At 46.5% G+C, this 22,293-nt stretch overlaps 1 protein-coding gene and 1 pseudogene across 1 annotated transcript; both read left to right on the plus strand.

Moving 5' to 3' along the window:
* Positions 1-8,864: 8,864 nt before the first annotated feature.
* On the plus strand, positions 8,865-10,813 carry LOC138095098 (mast cell protease 3). The gene is made up of 5 exons (XM_068991071.1): positions 8,865-8,916; positions 9,111-9,258; positions 9,733-9,868; positions 10,059-10,316; positions 10,652-10,813. The coding sequence occupies exons 1-5, from the start codon at positions 8,865-8,867 to the stop codon at positions 10,811-10,813; spliced, it is 756 nt and encodes a 251-aa protein (XP_068847172.1).
* A 6,903-nt stretch (positions 10,814-17,716) lies between these two features.
* LOC138095444 (mast cell protease 3-like) lies at positions 17,717-20,383 on the plus strand (annotated as a pseudogene).
* Positions 20,384-22,293: the final 1,910 nt, after the last annotated feature.

Here is a 22,293-nt window from a genome sequence, read left to right on the forward strand (position 1 = left end):
CACTGACTTCTGCAAAAGGAATACGTGGAGCTGATAAGAGGAGGGACAGCATCACAAGTCCTGCACGAACCACAGCCACAAACGACTGCTCCCAACCACTCTAGTCTGTGTGGCCTCCAGAACGCCCAGCACTGTGAGCAACACAGAGGGAGAGGGTCAGTCCCATGAGGACAGGGGGGCACTAACTCTATAATCTCGCCCAGGAGTGGAACAGCCTTGATGTGCAGGATGGAGCCTGCCCCCTGGGTTCTGTGTAATGACCTGCATTGTGGAGCACAGCTGAACTGGGTAATAGGCTCGTCCTTCATGCTGAGTGTCACCCTGAACCCCTGCTTCTGTGTTCTTGGAGACCAGCCCAGAGTCAACAGTCCTGGAGCATCTCCCTGTGGAGCAGATCAGGGACCTGGGAGAGGAGATGGAGCTGCCACCTGGGTGCAGTGAAGCACTGACAGTGTCCTGCCCTGTGCTCCGATGGAGGCCCTGTAAGGCTGCCACCACCTAGAGGAGCCTTACGATGGCGGGGGCAGGACCAGGAGTCGAGCTGGCTCAGTCTTTCCCCTTTCATGTCCCCAGGGGGACTCTGGGGTGTGACCATGTAGCCCCAGGGCATTGTCTTCAATGAACAAAATAATGTGTCACCTCCAGGGTCCTGCACCAAAGTCTCAAGTCTCCTGCCCTGGATGAAGAAAACCATGAAAGGCTTCTGACTGCAGGAAGCAGACCATCCTCCCTGGGGCTGATCCAGAATCACACTGCAGGATTGGGGTGCCTGCAGCTCAGTAACTGTGTCTCAGCTGGGCTCAAGGGCTGGTTGCTTATTTATTCACTGACTCCTATTCTCAAATGCTCACTGTGTGTTTAGAAAGGCAATGATGGGATTCTGCTGTTTTCTGCTCCTCCTCTCCCCCCTCCCACCATCTCTTCCCCTGAACCCCATGCAAAGCTGTCACCCAGGTCTGCTTCCCCACACCTGTCTCCCAGGGCCGGCCCTCCTGCCAGGGCTGAAGCTGAGCACCATCAGGGGAAAACATGATCCTGTCTGGTCCTGGGGCTCAGGGTGCACTCCTTAGCTCCTTGCTCTGGGTACATGGCAGGGAGGAGTGGGTCACACCATGGGTCCCCGACACCAAGAGCACAGCCTGGGGCTGCAGCTCCAGGACAAAGACCCTCCTACTGGGGAGGGGGGCTACCTGAGCTGACCTTTAACCCCCACAGCCAGGGGAGCTGGCCCAGAGCAGGGCTGGGTCTCCGAGAAGCCCCTCGTTCTCATCCAGCCTGAGTAGGAGTGTTATTACATGGAACTCTAGAACATCAGTTGTTTTGGTTCCAGCCATGAAGCAAACCTCTGCTCTGCTCACTGGAGCATACTCGGCCCCTGGGGGAGGGGGCAGCAGGGAGGGAAGAGAAGGAACAGGGCAGCCTTATTTTTTTACTCTTAATGTGCTGTGCTGTGCTTAGTCACTCAGTCGCTTAGTCGTGTCCGACTCTTTGTGGACCCATAAACTGTAGCCTGCCAGGCTCCTCCATCCACGGAATTCTCCAGGCAAGAATATTGGAGTGGGTAGCTTTCCCTTCTCCAGGGGATCTTCCCAACCCAGGGAACGAACCCAAGTCTCACCACATTGCAGGTAGATTCTATACCAGCGGAGCTACCAGGGAAGCGCACTCTTAATACAGTAGGTAGAAATGTCACTGCACATGCTCAAATGGTAGGAACACCCATTTGAAAGGCAATTAGAATCTGACTCTAAACATTCATCGATTGGATGGGCCAGAAACCGGCTCCCTGTCAGGCTGCAAGCTCCTGCCTGTGCAAACCAAACTGCAGTCAGGGAGGCCCACGAGGTCTGGACAACGGGAGAAGCGCCTCTGCTCTTAGGCCGTCACGGTGGCTGCTGCTCCATAGGGTCCGAGACAACCTAGCCTTTCATCCTGGGGAAGGTCTTGGTTTGGAGAGCATGTGAGTTTTGCTGGGCAAGATCTCCCTGTCCTGGTCTCCCCTCGCCAGACGCTTCTACATGCCATCCCTCCAGGTTCTTGACTGTGGTGCTGAGCTGCCTGGGAGCTGAGCCTGAGTTCCAGCCCTTGGCTGGTGCCGCCCTACCCCTACACACAGCACTGTGCTTCTCTGGGGGATGTGTCAACACTCTGGGATACGGTTACCCTAAACGCAGGCCCTTTCCCCTCTGGCTGTGCACAAATCACGCAGCAACACAATCTCCTAGGGACCTGGGGCACGTTTACAAAGGAAGAGCGGTGATGACACAGCTTCTGATTTGGACCTGAAAAAATCCCAAGATTCACTAGGGACCCAGCTCCTTGATTGAAAATCGCACAAAAGGAAAACAAAGAAACAAAAACGTACTGTTTAAAACATGAGCTTAGCCACACACATATTCAGCTCAAGTATAACATTTACTTTGAGGAAATGGTTCTGTGGTTTAAAAAAGTTTAAGAATATTTGTTGCCGACTTGTCCTCCTTTGAGAGATGAGGGAGACAGTCCCAGGAGGGACAATGAGCACCTGGAGGCCCCACAGAGTTAGGATGGAGCCTGGGCTCAGCCAGGTCCCCTAAGAGCCAGGCCAGCAAGAGGACTTCCATGTTTTCTAACCCTGCCCACTGATGACTTCCTGCCATCCCTGGACAAGACCAGGAGCCTCTGCTCAGATACCTCCCTCCACACAGAGTGAGTCCCCGGGCTCCCATGGCAGCCGTTCTCTGACAAGTACTCAGACAGCTTCCTGGTGAGCTGTTCTGTCTGCTCATGGGCACAATCAGATGAAGGTGCGTGAGCACCTAAAACATGCTGATTTCTTCAAATCTTCTGGTCTGTGGAAATGTCCTCCATCCCCCACTTTTCAGGAAACAGTCCTTAACTTCTTTAAAGATCTTTGCAACGGAAATAAGAAACAAAACAAAATGAAAACATCCCTGGACTTCCCTGGTGGCTCAGAGAATAAGAATCTGCCTGCTAATACAGGGGGCATGAGCTTGATCGTTGATGTGGGAAGATTCCGCATGATTCAGAACAAATAACCTATGCAGGAAACCTACCGAGCCCGCGTGCTGTAACTACCGAAGCCTGTGTGCCTGGAGCCTATGCTCTGCAGCAAGCATAGCCACCACAGTGAGAGGCCTGCACACCTGAGCGAAGAATAGCCACTCTAGAGAACGCCCACGTGGAGCAATGGAAACCCTGCACAGCCAGAAATAAATACATAAATGAATACAATTGTTAGAATATCTGTAATGACCTCCAGTGAAACGCCTCTACTGACCAAGGCCTCTCCCACCACTTTGTCCCCCCAGACCCACAAAAAGATTCAGTTCCCAATATACCTGGAGAGAGAACCGCCAGGCCAGCTCTGGGGATGATGGACCTGAAAGGTCAAGCCCTTGCAAGTCTGTTTCGGGAATGTGCTTTGGAACAGGAATGGCTCTGCCTTCCCTGCCCATGACCGTGCTGCTGTTGGTACCACAGTGGTCTTGCAGGGTTTATTTCCTGTCTCTGTATCCCACACAACACGACTTTTGGCCAACAAATGTTTTACTGTGAAAGAACGTTGAAGCCATGAGTTCATGTCCCATATCACCCAGAAACAGCTGGCCCGAGAATTGTGTAAGACTTAGTAATGTAGATGGTGGAAAGACAACCACCTTCAAGACTGGGATGCTGTCTTCCAGGATGTGGTATGTGCTTTAAGCCAGCAGTGAGTATAGGGTGTTGTTTCTCTCCTAGCCAGAATACATGGTTCCTGAGACAACGAAGTGACCACATGGGGTGGCTCTCATTCCTACTCTTACACCTATTAACTCCGTCTCGGAAGGTTTCCTTCTGTCTGTATGACCTTGGACTCTTCTGATTTTTAGAGGCGTTAATTTGTAGGAAAGCAATCGACAGAGAGAAAAACTTACTATGCAAGTTAGGTGGGTGATCCTAATTGCCGAGGGAAGATGAGATTCCCTGTGTTACATCTTGGTAACTTGGTATTTCCTTTCCTATTAGTGATGATCAGTGAAAGGCTACTTTAGCCCAATAAACATAAGACCAGTAAAATCCTTGAAGAATAAAGAATCCCACTAGCCTAGACACTTGAGATAAGATCCCTCTGTATGCTTCTCAGATGATAAAATTCCTGTCCTTATAATGACCACCCAGTCTCCTTGGTCAAGGATCCTTTCAAATTTCATGGAGAAGGAGATGTGTGTGTGTGTGTGTGTGTGTGTGTGTATCCATCTGGTCTAATGTGTTATTTAAACATTTGTTTTCTTTTTTTTATTTTTTATCTGAATGATCTGTCGATTGAAGTAATTGGGGTGTTAAAGTCCCATATTTTTCTACATTACCATCAATTTCTCCCTTTATGCTTGTTAATATTTATGTTTTTAGGTGCTCCTATGTTGGCTGTGTGTATATCTAAAATTGATATGTCTTCTACTTGGATCAATCCCTTGATTGTTATGTAATGTTCTTATTTGTCTCTTGTCACAGTCTTTGTTTTACAACTATTTAGTCTGATACAAGTATTGCTACCCTGGCTTTAATTTTGTTTCCATTTGCTTGGAGTACGTTTTCTATCCCCTTATTTTCAGTCTGTGTGTATCTTCAGATGTGAAGTGAGTCTCTTGTAGGCAGCATATGTATGAATCTTGTTTTTGCACCCGTTTAGGTATTGCATGCCCTTTAATTGGCTCATTTAGTCCATTTATATTTAAAGTAGTTATTGATGGGTATGTACTTTTTGCCTTTTTGTTCATTGTTTTCAGTTGTTTCCGTGCTTCTTTTTTTGTTTCTTCTTTCACTCTCTTCCCTTGTGATTTGATGATTATCCTTAGTGTTACATTTGGATTCTTTTCTCTTTTTTCTTTGTGTGTATCTACTGTAGATTTTTGGTGTGTGATTACCATCAGGCTTATATATATGTATCAATATATATACATCAGTATTCTATAACTGTAATTATTTTCAATTGTTGGGCTCTTAAGTTTAACACATCCTTACGACTCTGCATTGTTATCCCTCTCATTGTTCATTTTTTTGACATTGTACTTTACGGCGTTTTATTTCAAGGGTTCCTTAAGTACCTATTGTGGATATAGATGATTTTACTACTTTCATCTTTTAACTTTCTTACTAGCTCTATAAGTGGTTGATAGCTACCCTGCAGGTTGTTGCTGTTCAGTTGCTCAGTCATGTCCAACTCTGCGGCCTCATGGACTGCAGCATGCCAGGCTTCCCTGTCCTTCACTCTCTCCCAGACAAATATACCTTCATTTCCCTTTACCAATGAGACTTTTTCTTTGATATTTTCATACTTCTAGTGTGGTCTTTTCTTTTTCATTTAGGGAAAACCATATAACATTTCTTATAATGCTGTCTTTGTGTTGCTGAACTCCTAGCTTTTGCTTGTTGGAAAACTTTAGCTTTCTCCTTCAAATACAGCCTGCCCAGTGGAGTACTCTTGGTCATAAGACATTTTTTCTTTTCATCACTGGAAATATATCATGCCACTCCCTTCTGGCTTGCAAATTTTTTGTTGAAAAGTCTGCTGGTAGCTGATAGTTCTTCTATACATAACTTTTTGCCTTTCCTTTACTGATTTTAATGTTCATATTAATTTAAAATTAATATTTAATTTTTGCCATTTCAATTACAGTGTCTCAATGTGGTCATCTTTGTGTTTATCCTGTTTGGGACTGTCTGTGTTTCCTGGACCTGGATATTTCTTTCTTTTCCTATGTTAGGGAAGTTTTCAGCTATTATGTCTTCAAATATGGTGTCTAACCCTTTTCTTCTCTCTTCTCCTTCTGGGACTCCTATACTGTAAATATCAGTATCCTTGATATTATCTCAGAGTTCTATTGAACTGTCCCCATTAAAAACATTGTTTCTCTCTCACTCTCTCTCTTTATTTTCTGTTCAGGCTGAGTGATTTCTGCTGCTCTCTCTTCTATTTTGCTGATCCACTCCATTGTATCATCTAATCTACTATTGATTCCTTCTAGTGTATTTGAAATTTCAGTTATTGTATAACTGAACTGACTGATTCTTCAGTTCTGCTTGGTTCTTCTTTAGATTTTCTAACTCTTTGTTTTTATATAGATCAACTCTTTGTGATATATGTTGCAATAATTTTTTTCTGAGTTATTGTCTGTATTTTGGTTCTGCTTATGCTTGATTTTTGAGATACAAACTTTAAAAAACTGTATTTTACATATCACAATTTATTTATCAAACTCTTCTTTTAATGTTTCTGTATTTAGAGTCATTGCTAGAAGAACTCTAATTTCATTAAGGGGTTCATCCACATTTTTTTATTACTATGGTTTTATTTCATACATTTGTATCTTGTATTTTGCACTTACTCAGGTGTTTTACATGATGTATGACTAACTTATTGCCCTGATATCATTTATTAAAAATACTACTTTCACTCAGTGATTTTTTTTTTAATGTCACCTCAGTGTAAACTACATTTTCATATGTGCTTGGGAATGTTTCTGGATTTTCTATTCTTTTTCTTTGGTCTGTCTGTCTGATCATGAGTGGGCAACACACTGTTTTCAGAAAATACATCTTACGGGATGTTTTTAAATATCTAACTAGTTATTCCTTCATGCTATTTTCCAAATAAAATTTAGACATTAGCTAGAACTTCCTAACAATAGGAGAAAGAAAATGTTTTTTAATTGGAATCACATTTTTATATTAACTTTGGGAGAATGAGTGCCTTTTTGGTGTGGTTCTACCCTATCAGAGAACTGACTATCTTTCTATTTCTAAAGTCTGTTTTTATATTTTTCAAGAATCCTGTAACATTTTGCTCAAATAGTGTTTCACAATTCTGGTTATGTTTTTCCCAAGCTCTTTGTGTTTTTTGTTGCTGATGTGACAGATTATCTTTTCAAATGTTTCTTCAAACTGGTTGTTGTTCATATATGTGAAGGCTATGGATCTCCTTTTACTTTGGAAATAATGTCAGGCTTATGGAAAAGTAGCAATTATAATACAAAAACTTTAATTTTCCTGAACCATTTGAGAGTAGTTACTGACACGGTGTTCCATCAGTCCTCAAAAACCGTAGAGGACAATTTCTACAAACAAGGAAACGCTTATGTGACCACAATTCAACCATCAAATCCGGGAAATTAACATTGATGCCACCAATACCATCTAATCTTCAGACAGTAATAAACCGGGTCACTTGCCTTAATATGTTTAATTATTTGATTAGTCCCCACAGAGACTTATAAAACAGATCTCTTCCTCATCTTCTCCAAGTGCACCCCCTGCTCTCCCTGCCCAGGGTCTGGTGATCCACGTCAGGCAGCCGCTTCAAAGCAACGCCCGCCTCACCCTATTTGTCCTGCTCTGACACATCCCACCAGACTGCCCTTTCTGTTGGAGTCCCTGAATCCTCCTTGAGCTCCTTTACCACCGACTGGTCAACCCTTGTGTAAGCACCCTCCTCACAGCCCTTGGATGTTCACTCCCTTCATAGTAGTAGTACTAAACGTCGCTCAGTCATGTATGACTCTGTGACCCTGTGGACTGTAGCCCGCCAGGCTCCCCTGTCTATGGGATTCTCCAGGCAAGAATACGGGAGTGGGTTGCCATGCCCTCCTGCATTCCCTATGGAAGGCAACATTCCTCACTTCACTTGCATTCTGCTATCTCATCCAGGTCATCCAGTGCAGGGTGTCCAACCCATGCAGGATGAGGACACCGCTAGGTTCACTGTGACTCTCTTGCCAGAATCACTGTTGACCATGGGCTTTGTTTCTTTAACTAAGGTGTTGTTGCTTTTTAAGAGGCTTGGGATCAAGATGTTTAGAAACAACAGTTATTTTGATTCCATGGCTTCCCCCATTTTCATGATGGGGACATGACTGCCGCTGCATATCTCCATCCCACAGGCTCTTCTTACATGACTGCAACCAAGGAGGTCTAGGGCCCTCCTTTTATAATCTGGGTGAGGGGAGCTCTTGATTGCTTTAAGCACTGGAATATGGTAGAATAGGTGCCATATGACATCAAAATCTAGGTAATGAAAAAACACAGCTTCTAGATGGCTCACTTTTTAGGAGATGGTCACTCTGGGGAAACCAACCACTGTGTCATGAGGGAGCCAAAGAATCCCATGAAGTGAGACAACCTGAGGGGCTCTTGTGGAGAAAAACCAATGTGCCAAGTGGATAGCCAGCATCAACCACTGGGCATGTGTGAGCATCTTTCAAGTGATTCAGCCTCTAGGCTTCGAGCAGCCTTGATCCCAAGGTGAGTAAAGGGATGCCATCCACACTGTACCTGGACCAAAATGCAGATGAAAGCAATGTTGCTTTTTTTTTTAAACCACTGATCCTTTAGGAAGTGGAATAAGCCCTCTTCAGCATCACTTCCACACCATTATGTCTATTCCACACTGTGGATCTTGCCTTTATAGTCTGATCATGATGGTTTATCTCTTCTACATGAAGCAAGGAATCTCATGTCCAATATTTCTCACATTCTTGATGAAGAAGGGGTCTCAATACACAACCACCTGGTGATCGAAAATGAACCATGCAAAGACTTTCTTTGATATATCATCATGAGGCCCTGGTTTCTGGGATTCAGGCAGCTGAGGGCTTAAAAACTGGCTGATGCAACCACCCCCGACCCCCACCCCACCCAATGGATGAAAACTTACCAGAGGCTTTAATTAAATTAAAAGAACAGTCCACTCTGACTACAGAAAAGTGGTTTGGGGCTTTCAGATAAGGCTCACATGACAAAGGCCAGAACACGGAAGGGGACGACTCAGGCTTAAAAGACCAGAAGGAAGCAGCAGCCACTCAGATCTGGGCAGTCTTCCTGGAGAGATGGTCCTGTTCTTGCTCCTGGTGGCCCTTCTGTGCCCTACTGGGGAGGCAGGTGAGTGACGGTCCCACCCTCAGAGGCCCAGTCCCACTGCACATGGACTGACCTGCCCAGATGCTACACTCATGCACAGCCTGGGCCTGGTCCATCTAAGAAAATTTCTGAACTCAGGGAAACCCTGGTCCCATCTCCCCTATTCAAACTTTGGCTCCATGAGCACAGCGGGCAGGCTGGAATCTTTCTTTCAGGGAAAATCATTGGGGGCCATGAGGTCAAGCCTCACTCTCGTCCCTACATGGCGCTTCTTCAGTTCAAGATTTCAGGGAAATCTTACATATGTGGGGGCTTCCTTGTGCGTGAGGACTTCGTGCTGACAGCAGCTCACTGCCTGGGAAGGTGAGGAGCAGTGCCCGGGCCCCCATCCCTCTGCTGAGCCCTCCCAGCGAACCCTCTTAGGAGCTGCAGGCCTGTGCCACCAGGTAACATAGGAAGCTATTGAGAGGACAGGTGAGCACTGGGGAGAGAGGGACAGGTGAATGCCAGTCGCACATGGAGGGAAGGGACTGATCAAACCTGGAACATAAGGAAGCCAAGGTTGTGGCCTGGAGCCCACTGTGCTAATGTGAGAAATTCATGTTTTCCTTAGAGACAGTCAAGCTTGAGCAGGACTGAACACCCTCGTGGACTACAGAAACTGCCACCCTGCCCAGGCTGCCAGGGAACAGACAGTTTAGAGATGCTCAGCCCCAGAGCCCACTGCCTAGAATTTTGCCACACCCTTCCCCTGCCCTGTCCCAAGCTGTGCTCTTTCCTCCTGGCTCCTGGACCATTTCTCCTGTGACACCCCCTCCCTTTCTGCTCTATGTGCAGCTCAATTAATGTCACTCTGGGGGCCCACAACATCATGGACGGAGAGAGGACCCAGCAGGTCATCCAAGTGAGAAGAGCCATCTCGCACCCACACTATAATGATAAAACTTTGGCCAACGACATCATGTTACTGCAGGTGGGACACGTGGCTGCACTGACTCTGGGACACTTCCTTCCAGGGTTCTGCATCCCCCATGACCTCATTCTAGACCCTCCTCCTGTACAACGCCTCCGGGGTCCCAATGCTGAGAAGAAGGCAACCCTATTACTGTCCTGCAGCCTCTGTGGGCCAACAGTAGGTGAGAATCCTTTTCCTTTACATTCAGCTGACTAGGAAGGCTAAGATGACGGATGCAGTGAGCCTCATCAATCTGCCCAGGAGCTTGGAGAAGGTGAAGCCAGGGATGATGTGCAGTGTGGCCGGCTGGGGGCAACTGGGGGTAAATATGCCCTCTGCAGACAAACTACAGGAGGTGGATCTTGAAGTCCAAAGTGAGGAGAAATGTATTGCTCGCTTCAAAGACTACATCCCCATCACGCAGATATGTGCTGGAGATCCAAGCAAGAGGAAGGATTCTTTCTTGGTGAGATCCCCATGTTATCTGTGCAAAACCGTGGGCCCAACTGAGCTGGGATGATGGGTGGCCGTGGGAACAAAGCTCGCCCCTTTGTCCCCAGTCTGTCCTGTGTCCCTGGGGGGTGAACACTGCCTCACAGTCACAAATGGGTGAGGCTTCCTGCAGGAGGAGCAGCAGGACTGTCAATGCAAGGGTGGAACCTCAGGACCAACAAGGCCCTGATATTAGCCAGGACCCCTAACTGAGCCCACCCACCCCAGGGTGGCAAGGAGACCAGACCTGAAGAAGGTGAGTTCGGACCTGAAGAAGGTGAGCTCAGCCCTTGCTCTCTCTGCCCACAGGGTGACTCTGGGGGCCCACTTGTGTGTAATGGTGTGGCCCAGGGCATTGTGTCCTATGGAAAAGATGATGGGACAACTCCAAATGTCTACACCAGAATCTCCAGCTTTCTGTCCTGGATCCTGAGAAACATGAGACGGTACAAACACCAGGGATCAGCATGACGTGTCCTCGAGATGGACCCCTCCATCTTCCCTGGGATTGGAAGCATTGGTCAAAGTGTGTGGAGGAAGGTTGCCTGGAACTTAATAAACATTCATGTCTTGAAAAGTAATCACTGATTGCTCTGTTATTTACAAATTCATTAGGTACCTACTTTGTCAGGGAAACATCTGTTCACATTTCTGATCTGTTAGCGGCTTCCCCCTCCAGCACATACACTGCTCCTCCCACCCCCACCTTCCGTTCTCTGGAATAAAATCTTCTGCTGTACCTACAGCCAGCTCCCCCTCAGGCTGCCCGTGAGCTCCATCAGGGAAGGGAGACCCCTCCTCAGGAACACAGGACCCTCTTGTCCACGACCCTTGTGTCTCATCCATATACCCTCCTCCTCGTCAACACTTACTTCCCTCCCCCACATCCCAGTGTCCAGGGGGGCAACAGAAGAGAATCCAGATTTCGAAAGGGGACCACCTGAGAATGTCTGGGGTCGAGGGGGCACTTGTCCACCCTAACAGAAATGGGGAGGTTTACAGAGGTGTGGCTCACCCCATGAGTGTTCCTCCCTGCATCAGAGGAGACAGGTCAGAAGCCTGAGAAAGTTTCAGAAGGCCTTCAGTATGCCTAGGGCCCGCTTGAGTTCCTGTCACAGCCCTGTCTTGGAGTCCTGGGCCCAGGGCTCTGTGCAGCCTCTGGTGTCCTAAGGTCACATCCTCCTTCAGCCCCAAGTGACCTTCAAGGGGCTCCTCCACCTTGGGCTGAGCCAGCCTCTCCCATCTCCATCATTCCCACACGTATTTATGTTTCTATATAGGAAAGCAATAGTAACAAATATTTTTAGATGCAAAGTATCCTAATATTTCAAAAGTGTCCCATACCCAATAGCTCATTGAATAATTTTTTCTGTTCTATCTTTCAATAATCTCTGAATTTTCATGTAAGAATCTATAGAGGAAATGAATCTCATTTTTAAAACATGTAAAAGCAACACATATAATCATATAAAGATAGCTAAATACAGAACATATAAGTAAGAAATTTAAAATTGCCTACAATTTCACCACCCGCAGATCATCATCATCAATGGTTAAGCTTGTGTCCTTCCGGTCTGTTTATTCATAAGATGCTCTTGCTACAACTCACTGGGACTTGGCTTGTTTAGAACTCCTGTGATCTTTTCCATTCCTCTTTCTTTGGTCTCATACTGGTGACAGTGTTGGAATCATCTGCACATGTTCAGGATGGCCTGGCCCAGAGACATCAGAGACGTGGTTCTCTCGTCTCTGGACAGGGAATATTAGTGGAGAGTAATTATTAGGGTGATCACCATCACTTATCTCATCACCTCCCACCAGTAACCAGCATTTTTGGAGAGGAAGTCTCTTCCCCTCACAGGAACCCTGATTTGGATGGGACAGCCCCAGTCTCAGCTCAAGGGATGCTGGATACCTCAGCACAAGCCAAGCCAGTCAGGTCACTGAATGCTGAAGGACCCAGTGATGGTTGGTTTTGGTCCAATGAGCATCAAGTCCAAGACTTCTGTTCAACACTGTGGGATAAGAAAATTTCTGTCACAGAATATTTACATTTGAAGAGCTGATTGTAAGCCCAACAGAAATGTGAGGCTGGAACCTTGGCAAGATAGGAAATGGCGTTGCTGTTTGGTTCACTTCGGTGAGTTCAGGTCTATCTGCTCCCAAACCACGTTCAGCCACTTCCTCACACTTGGCAACGAGCAGACCCCTCATCATAGTACTCACCGGCTTGTCCTCTACCCACCTATTCTGGGTCTACCACTGTGTCCTGTCAGCTTCACAGGGGCAGGAGCTGAATCTCTCATATCCCTGAACCTCCCCTATTGAGTAATTATTCATGATATTATCAATCATAAAAGACCAAGAGTGGAGAAGTGGAGATTCAATTACTGAGAGGCTCCTGGGGATCCAGCTCCTCTTGGTGTGATAGGGAAGAACTTTGGTATTCTGTTAGTTAATCACTAATGGTATATTGCCTATAACATTAATTATACATGATGACACATCTCTGGGAATGCTGGCTCCCGGGTAATGAGCTTTAAACTAAAATACCTTTGTTTAGCTCACAGGAAACAAGCCAACTGATGAAAGACTGCAGGATAGAAGAAATTAACACAACCATCCTGAGGCTAGTGGAACCAGGAAATGTTTGACTTTACTCCATTCCCTTCTAGTATAAAAGTAGTCTGAATTCTAACTCAGGTTAGGTGATTCTTTGAAACACGAGTCCACCATCTTCTTGGTCTGCTAGCTTTCTGAATAAAGTTGCTATTCCTTGTTTCAACAACTCATCTCATGATTTATTGTACTGTTGCTTGGCAAGTAGTACAGGGTTGGACTAGATAACACTGGCTGCACCACAGGCTTCACTTTGGTATTCCTTCTGGTGAGTCTTTGTGTGCGAGTGTGGTGATGGTGTCATTCTCTCCCAATCCAGGGCAGAGAAGGTGGTCATCTGTAGAATGCTGACACCTGGCTAGGGGGGAGTGCACCGCTGGGAGGTCTGTGGGGACACTGAGCCTCCCTTTCTTCCTTCCCCTGTGCTTTGTGTCTGGAAGGAAGAAACCCCAGCAGCTGTGACCTGGACAGACCTTCAGGAAGATGCTGCCACTCCTACTCCTGATGGCCTTTTTTCTGCCTCTTGCACTGGGACTGGTGAGTGACCACCCATTCCTGAGGGTGTAGCCCATCTCACCAAGCCTCCTGCAGTCCTGACCCTTCTGCACAGCTCTAATTTCTGAACCAGGTCCCATCCCAACCAAGAACACAAGTTTGATGCCACATAGACACTCAGCAAGGAGATGTGGCAGGGAAGCAGGGAGATTTTCACTAAGATCTTCCGTGGGTCTCAGGCTGTCTCTCACCACCAGAGGAATGAGTTGTGCATTTGTTAGAGGATGTGAAGCTACAAAACACAAGTAAGTAAAATCCCTCACACCAGCCAGAAAAAGACAACTCAGACAAACCATCCACAGTACAGGAGTTGTCAGCAGACCCAGCTTATGAACCAGTGCCTTCCACCCCTCACTCCTGTCCAGTTTAGGAGCCAGGTGTGAGACTGATTGAAGGTGCTAGATGACAGCACCCAAAGCTCTCCATGTGTCTTGGCTCTTTCCCAGGCCCCAAGCAGCTCTTTTTCTGCCCACCTCCCCTGCCTCTCAGGCCCTTAGCTACTCCACTATGGCAGTGCCCTCCACCCACCCCTGTGACCTGAAACCCCAACAACCTCAGTCAAAAGCTAATGGGAAGCCACTTGTGCAGCCAAAGAACATTATCTGAGATCCTGGGATGTGCTATGCCCTAGGACATGAGGATTTTAGAAAACTCACCTCTATAAGTTCCTCATGCAAACTCACATTCAGTTCAGTTCAGTTCAGTCGCTCAGTCGTGTCTGACTCTTTGCGACCCCATGAATCAGCACGCCGGGCCTCCGTGTTCATCACCATCTCCGGGAGTTTACTCAGACTAATGACCATCGAGTCCGTGATGCCATCCAGCCATCTCATCCTTGGTCGTCCCCTTCTCCTGCCCCCAATCCCTCCCAACATCAGAGTCTTTTCCAATGAGTCAACTCTTCGCATGAGGTGGCCAAAGTACTGGAGTTTCAGCTTTGGCATCATTCCCTCCAAAGAAATCCCAGGGCTGATCTCCTTCAGAATGGACTGGTTGGATCTTCTTGCAGTCCAAGGGACTCTCAAGAGTCTTCTCCAACACCACAGTCCATAAGGATCAATTCTTCAGCGCTCAGCCTTTTTCACAGTCCAACTCTCACATCCATACATGACCACAGGAAAAACCATAGCCTTGACTAGACGGACCTTAGTCAGCAAAGTAATGTCTCTGCTTTTGAATATGCTATCTAGGTTGATCATAACTTTCCTTCCAAGGAGTAAGCGTCTTTTAATTTCATGGCTGCAGTCACCATCTGCAGTGATTTTGGAGCCCAAAAAAATAAAGTCTGACACTGTTTCCACTGTTTTTCCATCTATTTCCCATGAAGTGATGGGACTGGATGCCATGATCTTCATTTTCTGAATGTTGAGCTTTAAGCCAACTTTTTCACTCTCCTCTTTCACTTTCATCAAGGGGCTTTTTAGTTCCTCTTCACTTTCTGCCATAAGGGTGGTGTCATCTGCATATCTGAGGTTATTGATATTTCTCCCACCAATCTTGATTTCAGCTTATGTTTCTTCCAGTCCAGCGTTTCTCATGATGTACTCTGCATAGAAGTAAAATAAGCAGGGTGATAATATACAGCCTTGACATCCTCCTTTTCCTATTTGGAACCCGCCTGTTGTTCCAAGTCCAGTTCTAACTGTTGCTTCCTGACCTGCATACAGATTTCTCAAGAGGCAGGCTAGGTGGTCTGGTATTCCCATCTCTTTCAGAATTTTCCACAGTTTCTTGTGATCCACACAGTCAAAGGCTTTGGCGTAGTCAATAAAGCAGAAATAGCTGTTTTTCTGGAACTCTCTTGCTTTTTCCATGATCCAGCGGATGTTTGCAATTTGATCTCTGGTTCCTCTGCCTTTTCTAAAACCAGCTTGAACATCAGGGAGTTCACGGTTCACGTATTGCTGAAGCCTGGCTTGGAGAATTTTGAGCATTACTTTACTAGCATGTGAGATGAGTGCAATTGTGTGGTAGTTTGAGCATTCTTTGGCATTGCCTTTCTTTGTGATTGGAATGAAAACTGACCTTTTCCAGTCCTGTGGCCACTGCTGAGTTTTCCAAATTTGCTGGCATATTGAGTGCAGCACTTAATTTCACAATATTCCTGAGAAAGCTCCCAGAAGCCCTTCACTCATGTCATTGAAAAGCACAAGACACAGTGGCACTCCCCCAGGGCTGTCTGTCACCTCAATTTCCCCTCAGCAGCCCTGCCCTGAAGTCACTGGTCCGTCACAGCTCCTGGGCTGTATCTCCTGTGACTCCACGCTCCTCATACCTCTACTCTGTTCTCTGTGCAGGTCAATCAGCGTCACCCTGGGGGCCCACAGCATCAAGAAGCAGGAGAGGGTGCAGCCGGGTCAAGTGCTTTTTTCCATGTAGAAAGATGTGTCCTTAAAGACACCACAGAAACATTTATTTTCCTGAGCACCACTTATTTAGGAGTGGAAAAAACAGTTTCTCACCACTCTCTGCCATAAAACTCCATCATACACCAAGGGTTCTATATTTGTGTAGAATGTCTCAATGTCTGCGGGCTCTCTTTCTTGTCATCTATGTCTCTATGGCACCATCAGTACCACACTATCTCATTAGTATGTCTTCATTTGCTAAAGCAAGAGCTCCTGTCTTATTCTCATTCTTTAAGGCTGTCTTCTCCAATGTTGGCTACTGGTTTTCCACATCTATTTAGAACCAATAAAGTTCTGTGAAATACTTCCTGAGTGCAATGAGTCTGTAGATCACTTTTTGGAGAATGAATACCTTAAAAGTATTTTCTCTTCCAAACATGAATGTGAAATATCTTTATGATTTATACTTAGTTATTTGACCATTTCCATGATTTTAATGTTTTTTTTTCAAATTTCATTTTCTAACTATTATTGTATAGATAGAGAGATGATTAATGTTTGAGTTGACTTTGTGCCCAGAAAATTTGACAATTACTAATTATAATAATTGATCTGCAGGTTCCTGGCTATTCTTGTTGTACATTATATCTTGAATATCCACAGTTTTATTTCTTCTTTCCCTGTCTTATACCTTTTACTTCTACTGCCTGCTTAACTGTAGTGACTAAAATCTCTAATATATTATTGAAGAGAAATGATGATTATGGCTGTCTGTGTGTCCTTGTATTGTTTTGCTCTTGAATGAAAAACATAGAACATTTCATCAGTAAGTATATTGATTGGTGTGGGATTTTTGCAGGGATCATCTATCAGAATGAAGACCCTTGTTTCTGCTCCTATTTTTTAAAGAAATTTTTTAAAAGACGGATAGTGAGTTCTAGTCGATGCTTTTCCCCCATTCAGTTGAATTATCATTGGTGTTTCTTCTTTCATCAATGTGCTGTGTTACAGCAATTGTGTTTTGAATGAAAGCCACTCATCCTCAGAAAAACCCAAATTAGAAATGATCTAATACTTTTGCTTATGGACTGATTGGATTACATCAATACCGCAATAACATTAACCCGAAATATTCTCCTCCCATATTGTCATCACTGGGTTTGTCATCTAGGTTTTGGTAGTCTCATAAGGGGCCCTCATGAGGATGGGACCATCACTCACCTGCCTCCCCAGTGGGGAACAGAGAAAGGGCTGCCAGGAGCAACGACATAAGGGACCCTCGTGACAAGAAACCAATGTGCCCAAAGGACAGCCAGCAGCAACCACTGGGCATGTGTGAGGGAGCCTTCAAGTGATTCAGCTTCTGGGCTTCAAGCTTCCCTGACACCAGTGGGAGCACATGGGTGCTGTCCACATTGTACCATGAGCAAATTACAGATTCATGGGTCAAGCAATTTTGGTGTTATTTTAAACCACTCAGTCCATTGGTGACTGGAATAAGCCCTCTTCAGCATCACTTTCACACCATTCTGGCCAGCCCACACCCTTAATCTCACTGTTCTTATCTGATCATGATGGTAAGCTCTCCTCCACCAGAAGCAATAGAGCTTATCTTCAGTGTTTCCCACAGTCTCACCCAAAGAGGTCCAAGTCAGAATCTCTGTGATGATCTAAAGAGAACCACAGAAATGAAGACATTCTTTGATCTATCATCCTGAGGCCCAGATCAAACAGTGATGTGACACTTTCTGAGAAGCCTGCTGTAAGAACGGCCACAACAGAGGAGACACTCAGGGTTAAAAGATCAGACGGAAGCAGCAGCTGTTCAGATCTTATCAGCCTTCCTGGAGAGATGGTCCTGTTTTTGCTCCTGGCAGCCCTTTCTCTGTTCCCCACTGGGGAGGCAGGTGAGTGATGGTCCCATCCTCAGAGGCCCAGACCCACCCCACATGGCACAGACCTGCTTAGATGTTACACTCATGCACACTCTGGCCCTGGTTCATGTAAGGAAATTTCTGAACTCAGGTCGAATTTTCTCAAAGACCACCAACCTTGGTCCCATCTCCCCTCTTCAGCCTTTGCCTCCGTGAGCACAGCAGGCAGTCTGTTATCTTTCTTTCAGGGAAAATCATTGGGGGCATGAGGCCAAGCCACACTCCCATTCCCTATATGGTATTTGTTGAATATCAGGTTTCAGAGGACATTTTCAGCTGTGTGGGTTTCCTCGTGTGTGAGGACATTTTGCTGACAGCAGCTCACTACTTGGGAAGGTGAAGAGCAGTGCCCGAGCCCCTACCCTCTGTTGACTGCTTGCAGGGTACATAGGAAGCTCTTCAAAGTCCAGGTGAGCTTTGGGGAGAGAGGGAGAAGTGAATGCCAGTGGCACATTAAAAGAAGCAACTGATCATACCTGGAATGGGAGGAAGCCAAGGTTATGCCCTGGACCCTAGGATACACATGTGAGAAATTCACATTTCCTTCTGTGACTGTCAAGATGCTGCATGACTGAACACCCTCGTGAACTCCAGGAGGTCCTCCCTGACTGTGCTGCTAGAAACAGACAGCTCAGAGATGCTCAGCTCCAGGGCCCATTGCCTAGAATTCTCTCCCCTCCAGTCCCACCCTGTCCCAAGCTGTGTTCTTTTCTCCCAGCCTCTGGACTGTATCTCCTGAGACATCTGCTCCCTCTCTGCTCTCTGTGCAGCTTGATCAATGTCACCTGGGGGCCCACAACATCACGGAACAGAGAAGATCCCGCAGGTTAGCCCCATGAGAAGAGCCATCCACCACCCAGACTGTAATGGTAAGACTTGGGTCAACGATATCATGTTACTGCAGAAGGGATGCATGGCTGCACTGGTTCTGGGACACTTCCCTCCCAGGGCTCTGCATCCCCCATGACCTCATTCCTGCCCTTCCTCCTGTATGACCCCTTCTGTGGTTCGAGCACTGAGAAGAAGGCAACCCCATGACTGTCCTGCAGTCTCTGTGGGCCATCAGTAGATGAGAGTGCCTTTCCTCTTCTTCAGCTGATTAAGGCTGATTTGACAGATGCAGTGAGCCCCATCAATCTGCCCAGAAGCTGGCAGAAGGTGAAGCCAGGTATAATATGCAGTGTGGCTGGCTGGGGGCAACTCGGGGTAGATATGCCCTGTGCAGACACACTATAGGATGTGGATCTTAAAGTCCAAAGGGAGGAGAAATGCATCACTTGCTATGCTGGAGATCCAAACAAGAGGAAGAATTCTTTCTTGGTGAGATCCTCAGTGTTGTCCATGCAACACCTTGGGTTATCAGGAGCCGCGTTAGGCATTATTGACAAAATGGAGGCATGGCTCCCAACCCCCTCTCCTTGTCCCGCAGGCACAGACCCGGGATGAAGGAGTTAGCTCTTGTGATTCTGACTTGTTCCTTCCTCTCTTCGGTTGAGTTGGCTGGAAAGAATGTTAAGGTGCTTATTGTTCTTGAGAGAAGCATGAGAAAGCACAAAGCCTTCTGCAATGGTGCCCAGAAAATAATCTATAAAGCAACCATTGACATTTTTACAAAGAATGTCCCAGGATGAGCACGTAGGCTGCAGCTTGAGGCCATGGGAAGGATTGTTATCTGAGACCTGTTTGTGAGGGAGATGTTTATGACAAAGGAAGATTGCTGAGTTTAGGGTTTAGGAATAATTAAGAATAGCTAGAAGGCTTTTTAGGAGATAGTGAGCTTAGGATACTAGGGGCAAGCAGGATAGAAAGATAAGAGATAAACTGAGGAATGTGGTAGGCAGCTCAGACATAAGCATGAGTTACAGTGTTATCACAAGTAAACACGATTCTGAGAGAATCGCTGAAACAGGAACTCTGTTTGAAGGGCAACAAGGAGATAATAAATCTGGGTGAAGGGGAGCTGAAAATGAAAAACCTCTGACCTAATGTTTTTCAAAAAGTATAAAGAAGACGTGATGCTTGAAATAAACATGTAGTTCCATACCTTGAGTCAGAGGCTACATCATTCCCCACCAACACCACTCACCCCTTCAGGCTGATTCCCTGGCTGCTGGGGCTGGACTTTGGCATTGGGTCAGCTGAGCTGGGAGGATGGGGGCAGTGGGAATGAACCCCGTGCCTGTGTCCCTGGCCTTTCCTCCTCTCTGGTTTCTGTCCTGTGTTCCTGGGGGTGAACACTGCCCCAAAGTAATGGGCAGAGGCTTTGTGTGGGAGGAGCAGCAGGATTGTCAATGCCAGGATGAAACCTCAGGACCAGCAAAGGCCCTGATGTCAGCCCAGGCCCCTCACAGAGACCATCCTGGGCATCAGCGGGGAGAATAACTGAAAAAGGTGAGCTCAGCCCTTGCTCTCTCTGCCCACAGGGTGACTCCAGGGGCCTGCTGATGTGTAATGGTATGGCCCAGGGCATTGTGTTCTGTGGAGAAGAATATGGGAGGACTCCATATGTCTACACGAGAATCACCAGGTTTCTGTCCTGGGTCCAAACAACAATGAGCCAGTACAAATGGCAGGGATCAGCCTGAGGTGCCCCAGGGATGGAACTCTCCATCTTCCCTGGAATGGGTGCACTGGGCAAAGTGGGTGAAGGAAAGCTTCCTGGAATTTAATAAACTTTCATCTCTTAGGCAGAAATCACTGATTCCTCTTTTATTTACCTAAACACGTTTGTTAGGCACCTAGTCTGCCTGGCAACCATCTATTCACATCTGATCTTCCTCCTTCAGCACATACACTGCACCCCACCCACACCTTCCAACTCTGAAATAAAAACTCCTGCTGCACTGACAGCCAGCTCCCTCCAGTCACATGCTGCCAGCGCCAGCTCCACCTGCAGGCTGCCCTTGAGCTCCATCAGAGAAGGGAGACCCCTCCTCAGGAACACACGACCCTCTTGTCAATGATCCTTGTGTCTCATCCTCATGCCCCCTCCTCGTCCACACCTACTCTCCTACCCCCCATCCCAGTGCCCAGAGGGCAACAGAAGAGAATCCAGATTTGGTAAGAGGGTCACCCAAGAAGCTCTGAGGTTGTGGGCGGCCCTTGTCCATATTAACAGAAATGGGGGAGGTTTACAAAGGTGTGGCTCACTGAATGCAGTCCCTCCCCGAGTCAGAACAGACAGAGGTGAGAAGTCTGAGAAAGTTTCAGGAGGGCTTCAGTATTCCCAGGCCCAGCTCATGTTCCTGTCACAGCCCTGAGCACTAGGGCCCTGTGAAGCCTCTGGTGTCTTGACAGCACATCTTCCTTCAGCCCCAAGTGAGCTTGAGGGAGCTCTTCCATCATGGGCTGAGCCAGCCTCTCCCCACCTCCGTTATTCCCACATAGGTGTTTATATAAATATATTTATCTCTAAAGGAAAGTCATTGCAATAAAAAGTTTTGGATTCAGGGGTATCCTAATGTTTCAAAGGTTTCTTATAACCTGTAGGTTATTGACTCAATTTTTCCTCCTATTTATCAATAATCTCTGAATTTTATATCTATGGATGTATTTGGGAAAGTTGCTAATTTTTAAAACATGCTGCTTAGGGAAGGCTAGGCTGAAGGGGAGTGGTTTGCTGAACATTTGCGTGGTGAGTGAGTTTTGACTGTGGCCCAATGCATTTTGGATGGAAAAGCAACAGACATCATAGTTAAATACAGGACATACAAATAAGAGGGTTAACAGAGGTGCAGAATTCCATCATCCTCAGATCATCCTGAATGCTTAAGCATATTTCCTTTTGCTCATTTTCTATTGGTTCATAAGATGTTGTTCCTTCAGTTCACCTGGGATTGGGTTGTATAGGACTTCTCATGCCGTCCCTTCCATTCCTGTTTCTTCTGTCCTCATACTGGTGAGAGGGTTGGGGTCATCTGCATATGTTTAGGATGGCCTGGCCCAGGGTTATCTGATGCATGGTTTTCTGGACACTGGACAGAGAATATTTTGTGGGGAGTAATTATTAGGATGAGTAGCATCCGTATCTCTTTCATTGCTCACCAGTCACCAGCATGTTTGGAGAGGAAGCCCCCCTTCCCACTCATGAGCACACTGATTTGGGTGGAAGAGCCCCCATCTCAGCTTGAGGGACGCTCAGTGCCAATGGTCCCAGGGACGGTTTATTTTGGCCCAGTCAGTATCAAGTCCAGGACTTTTGTTCAGAACTGTGGGATAAGAAAAGCTCCCTATGTTGTGAAATATTTACATTTAAAGAGGCGATTCTAAACACTCCAAAAATGTGAGTCTAGAATGGTAACAAGATAGGAATGAGATTGCTGTTTGGGGCACTTGGGTGTGTCCAGGCTACCTGCTCGTAAGGCAAGTCCAGTCTCTGCCTTCTCATGTGGCACCAAGCAGACCCCCTTGTCTTGGTCCTCACCATCTTTCTCTCTACCCGCAGATTCTAAGTCTACCTCTGCCTACTGTCAGCTTCTCAAGGGCAGGAACTGTC

Source organism: Capricornis sumatraensis, chromosome 19, assembly GCF_032405125.1.
Source record: "Capricornis sumatraensis isolate serow.1 chromosome 19, serow.2, whole genome shotgun sequence".
In the NCBI taxonomy this organism is placed as follows: Eukaryota; Metazoa; Chordata; class Mammalia; order Artiodactyla; family Bovidae; genus Capricornis; species Capricornis sumatraensis.

What these genes read in the sequence shown, in the direction of transcription:
- LOC138095098 (XM_068991071.1), top strand. Translation starts at nt 8,865, where the DNA reads ATGGTCCTGTTCTTGCTCCTGGTGGCCCTTCTGTGCCCTACTGGGGAG. An exon ending in GTGCCCTACTGGGGAGGCAG is followed by an intron (nt 8,917 to 9,110) that starts GTGAGTGACGGT and finishes TCTTTCTTTCAG; the next exon opens with GGAAAATCATTGGGGGCCAT. An exon ending in AGAGGAAGGATTCTTTCTTG is followed by an intron (nt 10,317 to 10,651) that starts GTGAGATCCCCA and finishes CTCTGCCCACAG; the next exon opens with GGTGACTCTGGGGGCCCACT.